General features: G+C 34.9%; 1 protein-coding gene across 5 annotated transcripts in view; it reads left to right on the top strand.

Annotated features, from left to right (window-relative positions):
* The window catches only part of herc2 (HECT and RLD domain containing E3 ubiquitin protein ligase 2), a 390,659-nt gene that overhangs the window by 341,075 nt on the left and 34,377 nt on the right, over nt 1-15,207 (top strand). For all 5 annotated transcript variants that reach the window (XM_039744703.1, XM_039744704.1, XM_039744707.1 and 2 more), the window contains 7 exons: nt 49-167; nt 621-746; nt 1,241-1,396; nt 2,487-2,602; nt 3,085-3,283; nt 13,250-13,464; nt 13,896-14,073. In XM_039744703.1, the coding sequence (XP_039600637.1) occupies nt 49-167; nt 621-746; nt 1,241-1,396; nt 2,487-2,602; nt 3,085-3,283; nt 13,250-13,464; nt 13,896-14,073 (1,109 nt within the window). The remainder of the gene's footprint in view (nt 1-48; nt 168-620; nt 747-1,240; nt 1,397-2,486; nt 2,603-3,084; nt 3,284-13,249; nt 13,465-13,895; nt 14,074-15,207) is intronic.

The following is a 15,207-nucleotide window of genomic DNA, read 5'->3' as shown; positions in this document are numbered from 1 at the left end:
GATAATAAACCATTGATTTTAAGGATATTTTTATTTTAAAATTTGTAGCAGCTGGGCATAGAATGTGGGCTTTGCAAAGATTGAGAAAGTTGCTGACAACAGAATTTGGTCAGTCTATCAACATTAATAGACTGCTGGGAGATTCAGATGGAGAAACACGGACCTTGGTATGTTTCACACTTTTGACATTTGTTGAAGATTAAACAGTTACTAAGGTTTAATGTGTCGAATGGCTGACTGATGTGAACATAATTTTAATTGCTGATGTCACTATTGCATACCGTGCCTCACTTCTTCATGCACTTTGTATGAAACTCTGTATTATTGTATACACATTTTTTGTATAGTACATATGTGGCTGTGTCCAGATTTTTCTATTATATGACACTAAAATAATTTTAAAAATTGTGTTACTGTAATTGCCATAAAAAATAATCATTCTCATTTAAACGTCTTTTATGGTATTTTATAAAGAAATCCTCAGAAGTTCTAGCAAGACAATTAAATTGTCAAAATTTATGTTTATGTTATGTTATGTTTAATTTGTAGACATATTTAACATTTTCAATAGCACTTCCTATTGTTTCTGTCTTCTGTGTTAATTTTATACATTAATACAGAGTTTCACTGGGAGTGCTTTAGCTGCTTTGGTAAAAGGACTTCCGGAGGCTCTTCAAAGACAATATGAATATGAGGACCCAATTGTAAGAGGTGGAAAGCAGCTGCTTCATAGCCCCTTCTTTAAGGTAACTGTTAATTGTTTCTCTTAACAATAAATTCAACTAATTTTGGTCATACACACACTTAATTGAATGTGATTCATATCAGAGTACTTGTAGGGACAGAGTCCTTTACAGTATACTGTACATTCCCCAAGCCTCCACTGTTCAAGGTTTATGTGTGTGTTAGTGGCTACAGTAGGAGTTTATTCTCTAAGTCCATGTTGGTACTGACTGACTGATTTATTATTTAGTAAATGATAAAATGTTTTAAGTGTATTACCAGTCAGATGAAAATGTCAAAATAAAAATAAAATATGTTTTTAAATTAATTTTAAAATCTTCTGCAGTAAATTTTGGGACATAAAATTTTCAAAAAAGATTGAAAGTATCATATCAGATTCATTTAAATTGGGGTCTTTGTTAAAATAGTTTTTTTTAAGACTTCACAAATCATTTGACAGTTTTTAATTCCTTTAAGTACCCACCCCCATTTTTTACACTTTGAATGTCTTCCTCAGGTTTTGGTGGCTCTTGCCTGTGACTTGGAGCTGGAGACCCTCCCATGTTGTGCAGAAACACACAAGTGGGCCTGGTTTAGAAGATACTGCATGGCATCTAGGGTATCTGTTGCCCTTGATAAAAGAACTGCCCTACCACGCCAGTTCCTTGATGAGGTGATTAATGTTTTAAGCTAGTATTTTTTACATACTCTGTTTGTATCTTTCACTCAATTTTTTTTTACACTACACACCCCTACTCTTTATTATTGATACCAAAGAAAATTGTCGGTGCTGGGCTAGTGCAGTAAGATGCATTGAAAAATACACAAGATAGCTTTATTCTGAATAGATTTTTATAGCATGCAAATTTATTATTTAAAAGTTCACATTGGTATAATTAACCAAATTCTTCTTCTGATCTGTTTTAGTTTAAATCACCCAAGATTACATTGTAATGTTCTTTCTTCTTTCTTATTCATCTTATAATGAGAAAATCAGTCGCTGAGAGTTAACAGTAGTAGGCAAATCATCTGTTTTTAACTTGTTTATTAAGTTCTGCTCCATTTTTAAAATAAAAAAAGATATAAAACTGGCATCCCGGCTGGGAAAGGGTCCAGCATAGGGCTTACAATGCATATGTTTTTCTATGCATATATTTTCTGAACATTTTAATTCCATTTTACTATTTTAAGGAGCTAGTTCTGAGCGTTAGGCAGGGATCAACCCTGGAATAGGGCCAGTCCACTGTATCTCACACAAACACATACATACACAAACACACACTTTGTTGTATTTATTCATACTAGGTCAAGTATCAATTACCAATGAATCCAAAACTTATGACCTACTCCAGATATCAAGCAACATTTGCTAATTTGTAGGCAATAGACTAGTATGCTGATGGTTCTTCTCTCTCAGCCTTAAAATAAAAACTAAAAAAATAAAATTAAGATACTGAATAATTTAATTTATCTTTATAATATTTGTATTAGTATCTAAATTAGAAACAAATCATCCTTAAATACCATCTATAATATTATAATAAAAAATTCACCATACAAGAAACCTCTGTATAAATAATGAATAAATGCAATAAAAATGACCATGTTGAAATCTATGTTCTTTATTATCTTGCATATTTGTATTCATTTGCAATGTTACAGACAGTGTGCTTGGAATGCAAAATATTTTACATTAAATGAAGAAATGCTAGAATGATCATTTTCTTTTAACTGTTTTTTTAATATGTTCATTTCATTTTTAGGTAGCTAAGAAAATCCGAGAACTCATGGCAGATAATGAAAACATGACTGTGCTTCATGAGTGCCATGATATTTTCAAGAGGGAGCATGATGAGCAACTTGTCCAGTGGATGAACAGGTATTAGCCAAGGCTACACATTGGTTTAACAGTAGACTTTGCTTGGTATTTTTTAATGTCTCCAGCCTCATCTGTGTTAATTAAATTGGTGGTTGCTTTCAGCAACAGTTGTGTACAATTTACTATCTTGAATATTGGGAATTTAGTTAATGCCATACAGTATACTTAGAAAATAAGTAAATAATATGAAATTAATGAGTGTGGCTGAATGTTTGAAGATACTAGTTATAAGGATTTTACCAGTCTTCAGCTTACTAAGAGAATTTTTTTTAAGAAATTTGGATCAGTTATAAATGTGCACACTTCAACTGTACTAGCACTTTGCTCTGATTATTAGTGATACCCAGGGGTAGTATATGTGGGATATAATTATGGTACAACAGCAGACTCGTACTGTTAATACTAGTTTTAATTAACATCTCAAAGGGACTGTCTAGCACAAGCCCCATAATTTATGTTTCTCAATTGATTTTTTACTACAGGAGACCAGATGACTGGACACTATCTGCTGGTGGAAGTGGAACAATTTATGGGTGGGGTCACAACCACAGAGGTCAGCTAGGTGGTATAGAAGGAGCAAAAGTTAAAGTGCCGACGCCGTGTGAAGCTCTTGCTACATTAAGACCCATTCAGCTTATTGGTGGTGAACAAACTTTGTTTGCAGTTACTGCTGATGGAAAGGTTTGCCTTTTTTCATTTTTGACCTCCTTAAATTAGAAAAATATGACCTAGGTTATATACAGTGATTACAATAGATTATTAACACTTTTTTGGGTGACATGGGAGACACACATATTCCCATTTCCCCACAAAAATCTTGATTGTTTGAGGTGAAGCATAACTTGCTCGTTAATATTTGGTTGGTTGTGCTAAAATGAAGTATACAATTTAAAGTATATGTAATGTAAAAATAGCTTACTTCACTTGCTTTGAAGGTTTGTGAACTCTGTTTTAACTCTTTAAATGTTTCATTTTTATTATGCAATCTTTGCTTAATCAAACTTGTCCATAATATATCAAAAAACCTGTTTATATCAATGATCTGTATATATTATTTAGAGTGATTTATGCATGCAGTAATCAAAGAAATAGGAAGAAATGTTGTCCTTTTACAATATACTGTAAAGGTTATTCTTGGCAATGTTGTAATTTTTACGTCAAAAGAAATTACAGGATGATTTCAAAAAAAAAAAAGCGTTATAAATGTTTATCGTTCTGGAGAGGGATTCAGCACCACTACAACATATTTTGAAAGTTACCATTTTGATGAATAATCTGTAGATGGAGAATGCTAAACTCCTTAGTGACTTATCTATATGTTGACATCCTTTGAAATTGTTTGACAGGTGGCAAAGCGGTAGGTCTGTTGACTTACAGTAAGGAAATCATGGGTTTGTGTTCTGGGTCTTCTCTGTGTGGAAAGCACTTTGAGTAGTGAAAAAGTGCTATATAAACGCAAACAATTGTTGTTCTTATTATTATTATTGCAGTCTAAAACAACAGCAACAACAATATTTATTTATATAGCTCATCTTCATACAAATAATGCAGCTCAAAGTGCTTTACATGATGAAAAAAGAGGGAAAAAAAGACAAAATAAATAAGAATTAAAATAAGGGAACACTATTTAATATAGAATAAAAAAAAGTAAGGTCCGATGACCAGAGAGGACAGAAAAAAAAGAAAACTCCAGACGGCTGGAGCAAAAAAATAAAATCTGCAGGGGTTCCAGGCCACAAGACCGCCCAGCCCCCTCTAGGCATTCTACCTAACATAAATGACATCAATCAGTCCTCATGGTAATCGGGGTTCTCATGGAAGAACTTGATGATGGCGATCATGTGGACTTCTGGCCTTTAATCCATCAATGTAGGGACATCACGGTGCTTTGATCAGGCGGTGGTGGCGTAGGTCGCACCCCAGAAAACCGGAAAAGAGACAGAAGAGAAAATAGGGGTTAGTACGGATTTTGAACATGAATGCCATGATTAATTATGATAATTAATGGAATATACAGAGCATCAGGATTAAACTAAGATGAAGCTATGAGAAAGCCATGTTAAAGTAATGTGTTTTCAGCAGTGTTTTAAAGTGCTCCACCATATTAGCCTGGCAAATTCCTGTTGGCAAGCTATTCCAGATTTTAGGTGCATAACAGCAGAAAGCTGTCTCACCACTTCTTTTAAGATTAGCTCTTGGAATTCTAAGCAGACACTCATTTGAAGATCTAAGGTTACAATTTGGAGTGTAAAATGTAAGACATTCTAAAATATAAGATGGAGCGAGATTATTTAAGGCTTTGTAAATTATAAGTCGGATTTTAAAGTCAATTCTAAATGACACAGATAACCAATGTAGTGACATCAAAACTGGAGAGATGTGCTCGGATTTTCTTTTTCTAGTTAAGATTCTAGCAGCTGCATTCTGCACTAGTTGCAATCGATTTATGTCTTTTTTGGGTAGTCCTGAGAGGAGAACGTTACAGTAATCTAGTCGACTGAAAACAAAAGCATGGATTAATTTCTGAGCATCTTGCAATGTTATAAGGGGTCTAACTTTTGCTATATTCCCTAAGTGGAAAAATGCTGTCCGAGTAATCTGATTAATATGTGATTTAAAATTCGGGTCAGAGCCAATAGTTTCCCCAAAATTATTAGGGGTAACTAAGAATTTAGTGGTAACTAAATTTTTATTTACCTCCATCATGCATTAAGTTTATTTCTAATAACCCCATTATATACATTATTGCCAATCACTAAAATTTATTTTTCTCTTTATTTAGTTTGAGAAAATTACTATTCATCCATTCAGAAGCACAAGTAAGACATTGTGTCAGTGAATCAAGAGAGTCAGGGTCATGAAGTGCTATTGATAAGTACAGATGTGTGTCATCAGCATAGTTATGGTAGCTCACATTATGCCCCGAGATAATCTGACCTAACAGAAGCATATAAATCTAAAAGAGCAGCAGACCCAGCATATAGCCTTGTGGCACACCATATAGAATATCATGGGTCTTTGAAGTATAATTACCACAACTTACAAAGAATTTTCTACCTGCCAGGTAGGATTCAAACCAATTTAAGACACTGCCAGAGAAGCCCAACCATTGACTAAGGCAATTTCTAAGAATATAGTGATCAACTCAGATCTAAGAGGATGAGAACAGATAAACGGCCTCTGTCTGCATTTACCCGCAAGTCATTTACTACTTTAACGAGTGCAGTCTCTGCACTGTGATTTGTTCTGAAACCCTGACTGAAACTTATCGAGAATAGCATGTTTATTGAGGTGGTCATTAAGTAGCATAATGATTGCCTTCTCTATAATTTTACTTAAGAAATGCAGGTTAGAAATGGGTCTAAAATCTTCAATAGCAGAGGAGTCAAGATTATTTTTCTTGAACACGGGTTTAACTGCACCATTCTTAAGACAGTAAACTCATCATTAGATACGGGGGTCTTCCCAGACTATGTCAAGAATACTATCAATTAGTATGCCCGATACGTTTTTGAAAAAACTTGTTGCTATTGGGTCGAAGATGCAGGTGGAGGGTCTCAGTTGAGAAATAATTTTATATAAATCAGGTAAATCTATCCTGGTGAAAGAATTTAATTTTTTAAAATGGAGTACCGGGGTTTAAGTGGTTCAGTATGGGGGAGATATACTATATTATTTCTAATAGCATTCATTTTTTGATTAAAAAATACAGCAAAAGCCTCACAAGTTTCACTGGAAATTTTTTGGAGGCATTCTATTGAGTGACCTGGATTTAGCAGACGACCAATTGTAGAGAATAAGACTCTGGGATTACTAGCATTGTTATTTATAATTCTAGAGAAATAACAGTGCCTCTCAAGACAGACTATGTTGTTGTATTCTGTTATTTTAGCCTTCAGTATTTCATAATGGACTGTCAGTTTAGTTTTTCTACATTTACACTCTTCTCCGGAATGTTCTCTTAAGATCAGTCACTCTTTGGGTCTTCCACGGTATAACAGTACTAGAAGATTTTTTAACTATCTTTTCAGGTGCGACTATGTCAGCAGCAGCTCTCACCTTAATATTAAAATTTTCCACCTTACTATTTACATTATTCTCACTATTGTAGTAAGCACTACAAATGGACTGGTTGCTTAGAATGTTTGTAAATTTTGAAGCTGCTGATGAATCAAAGAAGCGTTTTTTAACAATATGCTTCTCGTGAATATTTTATTTTTATTTTTATCTTAAATAGTAACAGAAATTGGTCTGATAGACCAATATCAATGATCTGCTTCACATCAACTTTTAGTCCTTTAGTAATTACTATGTCTAACGTATGACCTGCTTTATGTGTAGGCTGACTAATGTGCTGGCTCAAATCAAAAGCTATTTCAGGATGATGAAAGAACCCCAGGACCATACCCAAGGATTTCCAGACCTACTTTGCCCTTTTTAATATATCCACGTTAATACCTCAGCAATACCTCACTCATTATTCATAGAAAGGGTAGAGATAAATTTAAAAAGTTCTGGAAAAAAAATGTCAGTGGATATAACTGTCTAAAACAGATATTTGTGTTTTTGAAACCCTTGCCTATTTTTTTGGCATTGTCAGGGCAAGTGGAGTCATGATTTGAGGTTGAAATTCTGTTCATGCCAAAATTTTCTGAAAGAATACATCAGTTCAGATCTTCTTACCATGGGCTGAGACTGGGTTGAAGCAGCTCGTCATTATCATTCCAGCAGATTTGAGTAATAGAAATATTGTATATTTTTGGAATGTGCTGGGTACAGTTCAAATATCAACTTAGTAAAAGTTTAATTTAAGATAACTTAACGATGCAGTTTTTTTTTAGACAAAATGAAAATTAATCCCTTAAAGCAGATGTACGAGAATGATTGATAAAAATAGGAAATAGCTGGTTGCTTTCAAAGAATGTGCTGCAGAATATTGAATGCTTTACTTTTGAAAAGAATGATAATTGATTTTGTTTAAGAAAGTGCAATAAGTCATATTTATAATTAAAGTATAATCTTCACTAGTGGAAAGTGAAAAAGAATAAGCAGAAAAAATATAATATGGTAAAGATAAATGTCAGACGATGTTGTGATCAGAGTCCCAAAGTTAGTGGAATACTTCATGCTGATACAGAGTACAAGAAACGTCATACCACTGGCATCAATAGGTGTTGCACACAGTGGTATATGTTACCATGTGCTAAACTCTACTAGGTGAAGCTGATTGTCTTCATATGCCATTTTTGCCATTAATGAAGCTGTCCAAGCTTGTATTGTGGTCCTTTTCAAAGCAGAATACTCCTTCAATCAAACCATAGAAGGAAATGGACATGAGGTGTCAGCAGTTCATTAGTGTTGGTGAAAATGGGAAAAGAAGGGCACCTGCAGCCAAAGTTTTGGCTGTGATATAGGATTTTACCTGGTTTAGACAGATGTTAATTTTCTTTGCTCAACCACATTCCACTAAAACATCATAGCTCCTAATCGATAATGGAATAAAAGAGTTGACCATTAATCTGATTCTTTAATGGAATAGAAGAGATACCCATTAAACTGATTCTAAGTTATTGCATTTTGTCTACAAGACTATAGTTTCTTTATGGGATGAAGTAACTGTAAGTTACTGTAATATATTTTATTTTATTCAGCACGACATATTGTCTGTAATGCTGAAAATTACAGACTCCAAGAAAACAATCGGACTATGAAAAGAACATGTTTTACTTATGTAACTTCAGAGGCTAAGCACCATTTCCTTAGCATGTTTTAGAATAGCACTTCAGAGGATAAGCAGCTACCTTAACGTGTATTGCATTTCATTTAAAGCCTAACTGTTAAGGTTTTACAGAAGACAATTTCAGAGGTTGAATCCCAGCATATGTTCACTAAAATGGGCCATTAATTATGACAGTTGGCATCAGTAAAATGTTATAATAATTAACAGTTTATTAATGCTAATTTTAAAAATTATATATAGTAACATAGAAATAAATAAAGTTACAAATACGGCAAATTAAAAGAATAGTAGAAATGCATATACATGCATTCAGGAAGACAGTTACTTATGTTCCCTTTGTACTTTCAAACATATAATATCCTTTTATACAATATGAGATACATAAAACATAAGAATTGGCTTGGCTTGGTGACAGTCTGCATGTGTTAAACTTGTAGCTTTACCCTTGACAAAGCATGCCTGGGGTTGTTTCTTTAACATGCGCATTTATAGAAAGAGTTTTAGGGATAAGAATAACATACAGTGCATCCAGAAAGTATTCACAACGTATCACCTTTTCCACATTTTGTTATGTTACAGCCTTATTCCAAAATGGATTAAATTCATTTTTTCCTCAGAATTCTACACACAACACCCCATAATAACAATGTGAAAAAAGTTTACTTGAGGTTTTTGCAAATTTATTAAAAATAAAAAAAATTGAGAAATCACATGTACATAAGTATTCACAGCCTTTGCTCAATACTTTGTCGATGCACCTTTGGCAGCAATTACAGCATCAAGTCTTTTTGAATATGATGCCACAAGCTTGGCACACCTATCCTTGGCCAGTTTCGCACATTCCTCTTTGCAGCACCTATCAATCTCCATCACGTTGAATGGGAAGCGTCGGTGCACAGCCATTTTAAGATCTCTCCAGAGATGTTCAGTCGAATTCAAGTCTGGGCTCTGGCTAGGCCGCTCAAGACATTCACAGAATTTTGTTTCTCATGGTCTGAGAGTCCTTCAGGTGCCTTTTGGCAAACTCCAGGCGGGCTACCATGTGCTTTTTACTAAGCAGTGGCTTCCGTCAGGCCACTCTACCGTACAGGCCTGATAGGTGGATTGCTGCAGAAATGGTTGTCCATCTGGAAGGTTCTCTTCTCTCCACAGAGGACCTCTGGAGCACTGACAGAGTGACCATCAGGTTCTTGGTCACCTCCCTGACTAAAGACCTTCTCCCCTGATCGCTCAGTTTAGATGGCTGGCCAGCTCTAGGAGGAGTCCTAGTGGTTTCACATTTCTTCCACTTATGGATGATGGAGACCACCGTGCTCATTCAATCAATCAATCGATCAATCAACATTTATTTATATAGCACATATTCATACAAAAAAATGTAGCTCAAAGTGCTTTACAAAATGAATAGAAAAATAGAAGACACAATAAAAAATAAACATAAGTCATCATTAATTAACATAGAATAAGAGTAAGGTCCGATGGCCAGGGTGGACAGAAAAAACAAAAACTCCAAAGGCTGGAGAAAAAATAAAATCTGTAGGGGTTCCAGACCAAGAGACCGCCCAGTCCCCTCTGGGCAATCTACCTAACATTAGTCAAACAGTCCTCTTTGTATTTAGGGTTTTCATGGAAGGACCTGATGATGATGGTCACGTAGACTTCTGGCTTTCAGTCCATCAGTGTTGGAGCATCATGATGCTTTGAGTAGGTGGTGGTGGCGTAGACCGCCACCACAAAGAAACTGGAAAAAGAAACAGAAGAGAGAGTTGGGGTCAGTACGGATTTTTGAGCCACTGTGAATAGTTATTATGAAGAATTGAACATACAGAACATCAGTATTAAGTTAAAGTTAAGTTATAAAAAGGCCATGTTAAAGTAATGTGTTTTCAGCAGTGTTTTAAAGTGCTCTACTGTATTAGCCTGGCGAATTCCTATTGGCAGGCTATTCCAGATTTTCGGTGCATAACAGCAGAAGGCCGCCTCACCACTTCTTTTAAGTTTAGCTTTTGGAATTATAAGGAGACACTCATTTGAAGATCTAAGGTTACGATTTGGAATATAACGTGTCAGACATTCCGATATATAAGATGGAGCGAGATTATTTAAGGCTTTGTAAACCATAAGCAGTATTTTAAAGTCAATCCTGAATGACACAGGCAACCAGTGTAGTGACATCAAAACTGGAGAAATGTGTTCGGATTTTCTTTTTCCAGTTAGGATTCTAGCAGCTGCATTCTGCACTCGTTGCAAGTGATTTATGTCTTTTTTGGGTAGTCCTGAGAAGAGTGCGTTACAGTAATCTAGTCTACTGAAAACAAAAGCGTGAATTAATTTCTCCGCATCTTTCAATGATATAAGAGGTCTAACTTTAGTTATGTTTCTTAAGTGGTCTGATGAGTATGCGATTTAAAATTCAGATTACAGTCAACGGTTACCCCTAAATTTTTTACTTCCGTCTTAACTTTTAACCCTAGTGCATCAAGTTTATTTCTGATAACCTCACTGAATCCATTATTGCCAATTACTAAAATTTCAGTTTCCCAAATTTCATTGGGACCTTCAATGCAGCAGAAATTTTTCTGTAACCTTCCCCAGATTTGTGCCTCGAGACAATCCTGTCTCGGAGGTCTACAGACAATTCCTTTGACTTCATGCTTGGTTTGTGCTCTGACATGAACTGTCAACTGTGGGACCTTATATAGACAGCTGTGTGCCTTTCCAAATCATGTCCAATCAACTGAATTTACCACAGGTGGACTCCAATTAAGCTGCAGAAACATTTCAAGGATGATCAGGGGAAACAGGATGCACCCAAGCTCAATTCTGAGCTTCTTGGCAAAGGCTGTGAATACTTACGTACATGTGCTTTCTCAATCAATTTATTTTTAATAAATATGAAAAAACCTCAAGTAAACTTTTTTCACGTTGTCATTATGGGGTGTTTTGTGTAGAATTCTGAGGAAAAAATGAATTTAATCCATTTTGGAATAAGGCTGTAACACCTAACAAAATTTGGAAAAAGTGATACGCTGTGAATACTTTCTGGATGCTCTGTAAGCATGTGCCTTTTCAAAATAACCCAATAATACTAGCATCAATTTAAGATCAAATATTCTTAAATTAATTCTAATGACCTTTGGTGATGTAAAACTTATTGATAGTCCATTTGAGTGGTTCAGACATTTGTGATCTGTGTTGTCATCAGATCAGAGGATTACTCCCTTCTCATGAGTAGCCCCAAGGTCATAGCAGATGTAATTTTTTCCTCTTAAAATGCTCCATTTTCCTGCACTAGAAAGCCTAGACTAATGGATGATGACAAGACAAATGTTTCAAAGGGTGGCTGAAACAGAACACTTAGTCACAGCAGCATCATATTCACTGTTGCACCAAAGTTGTGCATTTGGACCTTATCTATTTATCTTCTTGAAATAGGTCTGTGATTATGAATTCCCCTGACACAATTGTCACTCACTTCATCATCATAACCACCACACATTTTTGCAGTTGTGCCTCAAAAAGGCTAATTTCAGGGAGGAATGACAGTCTACTGTCTTCAGTGATGAAAGCAAATTCCATCTGGAAATGATTAAATATCATGTACATGTGTGACAGAGACCTGCTGAGTGTCATCCGTTTTTTTTATACAACTGCAACACACAGGGCTGACTCCTGGCATAATAATAGATAGATAGAGATAGATAGATAGATAGATAGATACTTTATTCATCCCTAGGGGAAATTCACATACTCCAGCAACAGCATACTGATAAAAAACAATATTAAATTAAAGAGTGACATAATGAGGTGATGTCCACTACAGTGCTACTTCATGTTTGATTTTTTGTGGAGGGGGCATTGTTCTGCCTTCTCTGATACTGATTCTGTGTGAAATGAGAGAGGAGTCCTTCTAGCAAGACAGTGCCTGCCCACGTTCTACCCACATAACTGAATGAGCTCTTGAAGTTATTCATCAACTCCCCTGGCTAGCATGCTTACTGGACCTCCTAATTGAGCATGCATGGGACTGGATTGAACAACCTCCTGTGCCTAGCCACTGGAAGTGAACTTGGGTCAATAGCTCATCCATGTGAAAAGGGTATGGTCTTGCATTTCTTAGGACATTCTTTACCTGTACAATCATTTCCAATCCTCTGCAGACCTGTTTTGCAGCAGACAGAGGTTACACCAGATACTTGAAACTAATGTGAGTGTTCTACCATGGCACAGTCTGTTTCCTGAAGAAACCATATTGTATCACATTATATATATATATAAATGATTATTTGGCTATTCTTTATTAAATACTGACAGTTTTGTGTGTTGTGTTAAGGTATAAATTATGGGGGTGCATACCTTTGAAATAGTAATTGTTATTTACCCCTTTATGCAGTAATTAATGTTACCTAAGATTAGGCATATTTCTTATCATGCCTTTATCAACATAATATTTCTAGCTTCCTACATTTCATAACGCATTACAATTATATTTTTGCAGCCTTGCTAGATTATATATACCAAGTGAATCTTTGAAAGCATTAAATACAGGTTAGACTTCTTTGGTCAAAATTCAGTTTATTTGTGAGGTACGATGTAAGTCGTATCATTTTATTTATGACAGTTGAAGAACAGTACTTGGTGATGTTAGTTCCATATTTCGCTGGTATATTCACATTTGATTCAGTCAGCAGAGACTCTTAAGAATTCTGTTACACAATACTGATGGAAAAATATTAGATTTGTGTAATTATATTGTTTGCTAAATGAAACTGCATTATTATGAAATAAGTTGGTGACAGGAAAAAGTACTAGGTTGGGTGGTGTCCCTGTAATTTTAAACTGTTATGCTTAAGTCATACTGCAGTTGTAGAGCCATGCTGTAACTTTCATATTTTTTTTCTTGTTAGTTGTATGCCACAGGTTATGGTGCTGGTGGTAGACTTGGAATTGGAGGGACCGAGTCAGTTTCTACACCTACATTGCTTGAGTCCATTCAACATGTTTTCATTAAGAAAGTAGCTGTGAACTCTGGTGGAAAGCATTGTCTGGCTTTGTCATCAGAGGGAGAGGTCTACTCTTGGGGAGAGGCTGAAGATGGTAAACTTGGCCATGGAAATAGAAGGTGAGAAGATAAATCTTTAAAAGGTATTTGTAAATACAAAAATATAAGTAGAAAATCAAAACATTATAGTTATGCTATTATCATGACTTTCGTAAATTTGTGTTCTTGTGTTGCCACAACATTTTCTTTAATTGGCTATAGAATTCAAAATGGGAGAAACAGGTTTTTTTAAGAGTGCTTCATTTAAGGAAGGTAATTGGGTAAAATACAATTCAATTTTATTTATTTTTGATTTCTGTGTTTTTTCTTTCCCACAAAAACCACTATAACGGAAAAGGTTGAATGTGCTGTTTTCATTTTTGGCCGCGAGTTCAAAGTTTTTTCCTATTGAAAACCTTTGTAGCATTTAAAAAATCCTGTTTGACAGATAGTTTGATTTTTTTTATTTTAGAAATATAATATGTCATTTCTTGTTCTTTTCCTTTATGTAGCCCTTGTGATCGTCCACGTGTGGTTGAATCTCTTCGTGGCATTGAAGTTGTTGATATTGCTGCAGGTGGTGCACACAGTGCATGCATCACAGCCACAGGGGAGCTATATACATGGGGCAAGGGCAGGTATGGTCGGCTGGGACATGGAGACAGCGAGGATCAGCTCAAACCAAAATTGGTAGGATATTAGAATTAAATCCATTTTTTAAAATAAAATGTAATACCTAATTTTTACAAGTTTCTTATTTTTGAATTGTTTTTCTAAGTTTTGATGTTAAGTGCAGTGCAGTAAATTAAAATGCAAGTGTCATAATTAACTAATTGTAGCGAATCCCTTTTCATGGTATTTGCAGAGATTTATTAAATCATAAATAAGCTTTTTGCAGTGACGCATGTAAATTTATATTTATAATTGTAATTATACAGTAAAATGTAATTGTATATTTATATGCAGCACTTCACTGTTATATCAAATTAGCTTTAATTAGTTAAAATATTGCAAATTCACTAATAGGAACAATCAGTAAGTAAAGTTAGCTGAAATCAGATTTGATTTATTGTATAATTTTAGTTACACACACACGTCTATTTTTTGTGATTTTTTTTTTTAGTTAAATAAATGCAAACTAATATAATTAATGTTGAATCAAAATAGTTCAAAAGACACAAAAAACATTATCAAGATCTTTATACCTAATGACTTTAGTTAGTGTATATGTTAAGAGATCCTGAAAGAAAGGATTATATAATGTGAAGGGGCAGTAAATAAGAGATTCTTTAACTTAACACTAGAATTACCAGAGCTTACGAAAAAACTCGTAAATCCATCCCACCTTAAATTGCTTCTGAAAATCGTTCACAGCTCTCCACCAGCGTCTTTTGTCATCTAAATGTGCTGATTAAAATCAGGCTGCAAAGCAGCCGGCTATTCCATCCCCCACCGACTTAGAACGTGCACAAACCAGCTCATGCCTTGATTGATTTTCTGGGAGTGAAGTGGAGTTTTAGAGTGGAAATAATAGATCGTTGTTTGGAACACACGCATTTCATGTCTGTTCCGTTTCTACAGTAATCTGTGTAAACACATTGTTAAAACAGAAATGTTTTTTATATTCTACTAGTAGATGACAAAATGTAGGCATAAACTATATAATGTATGAAGCCTGAAGTCCAAATATCAAAAGAAATATTTTCACAGAAGGTATAAATCTAACACAACAATTGCGCTTTTATTCAAAAATATAACTGCAGAAACAAAAAGCCGCCTTAACATGCGACATTGACATTTGTTTATTATGACTGCCTCTGTGGC

Source organism: Polypterus senegalus, chromosome 2 (assembly GCF_016835505.1).
Source record: "Polypterus senegalus isolate Bchr_013 chromosome 2, ASM1683550v1, whole genome shotgun sequence".
Taxonomy (NCBI): Eukaryota; Metazoa; Chordata; class Cladistia; order Polypteriformes; family Polypteridae; genus Polypterus; species Polypterus senegalus.
This window is presented reverse-complemented; position numbering and strand designations above follow the sequence as displayed.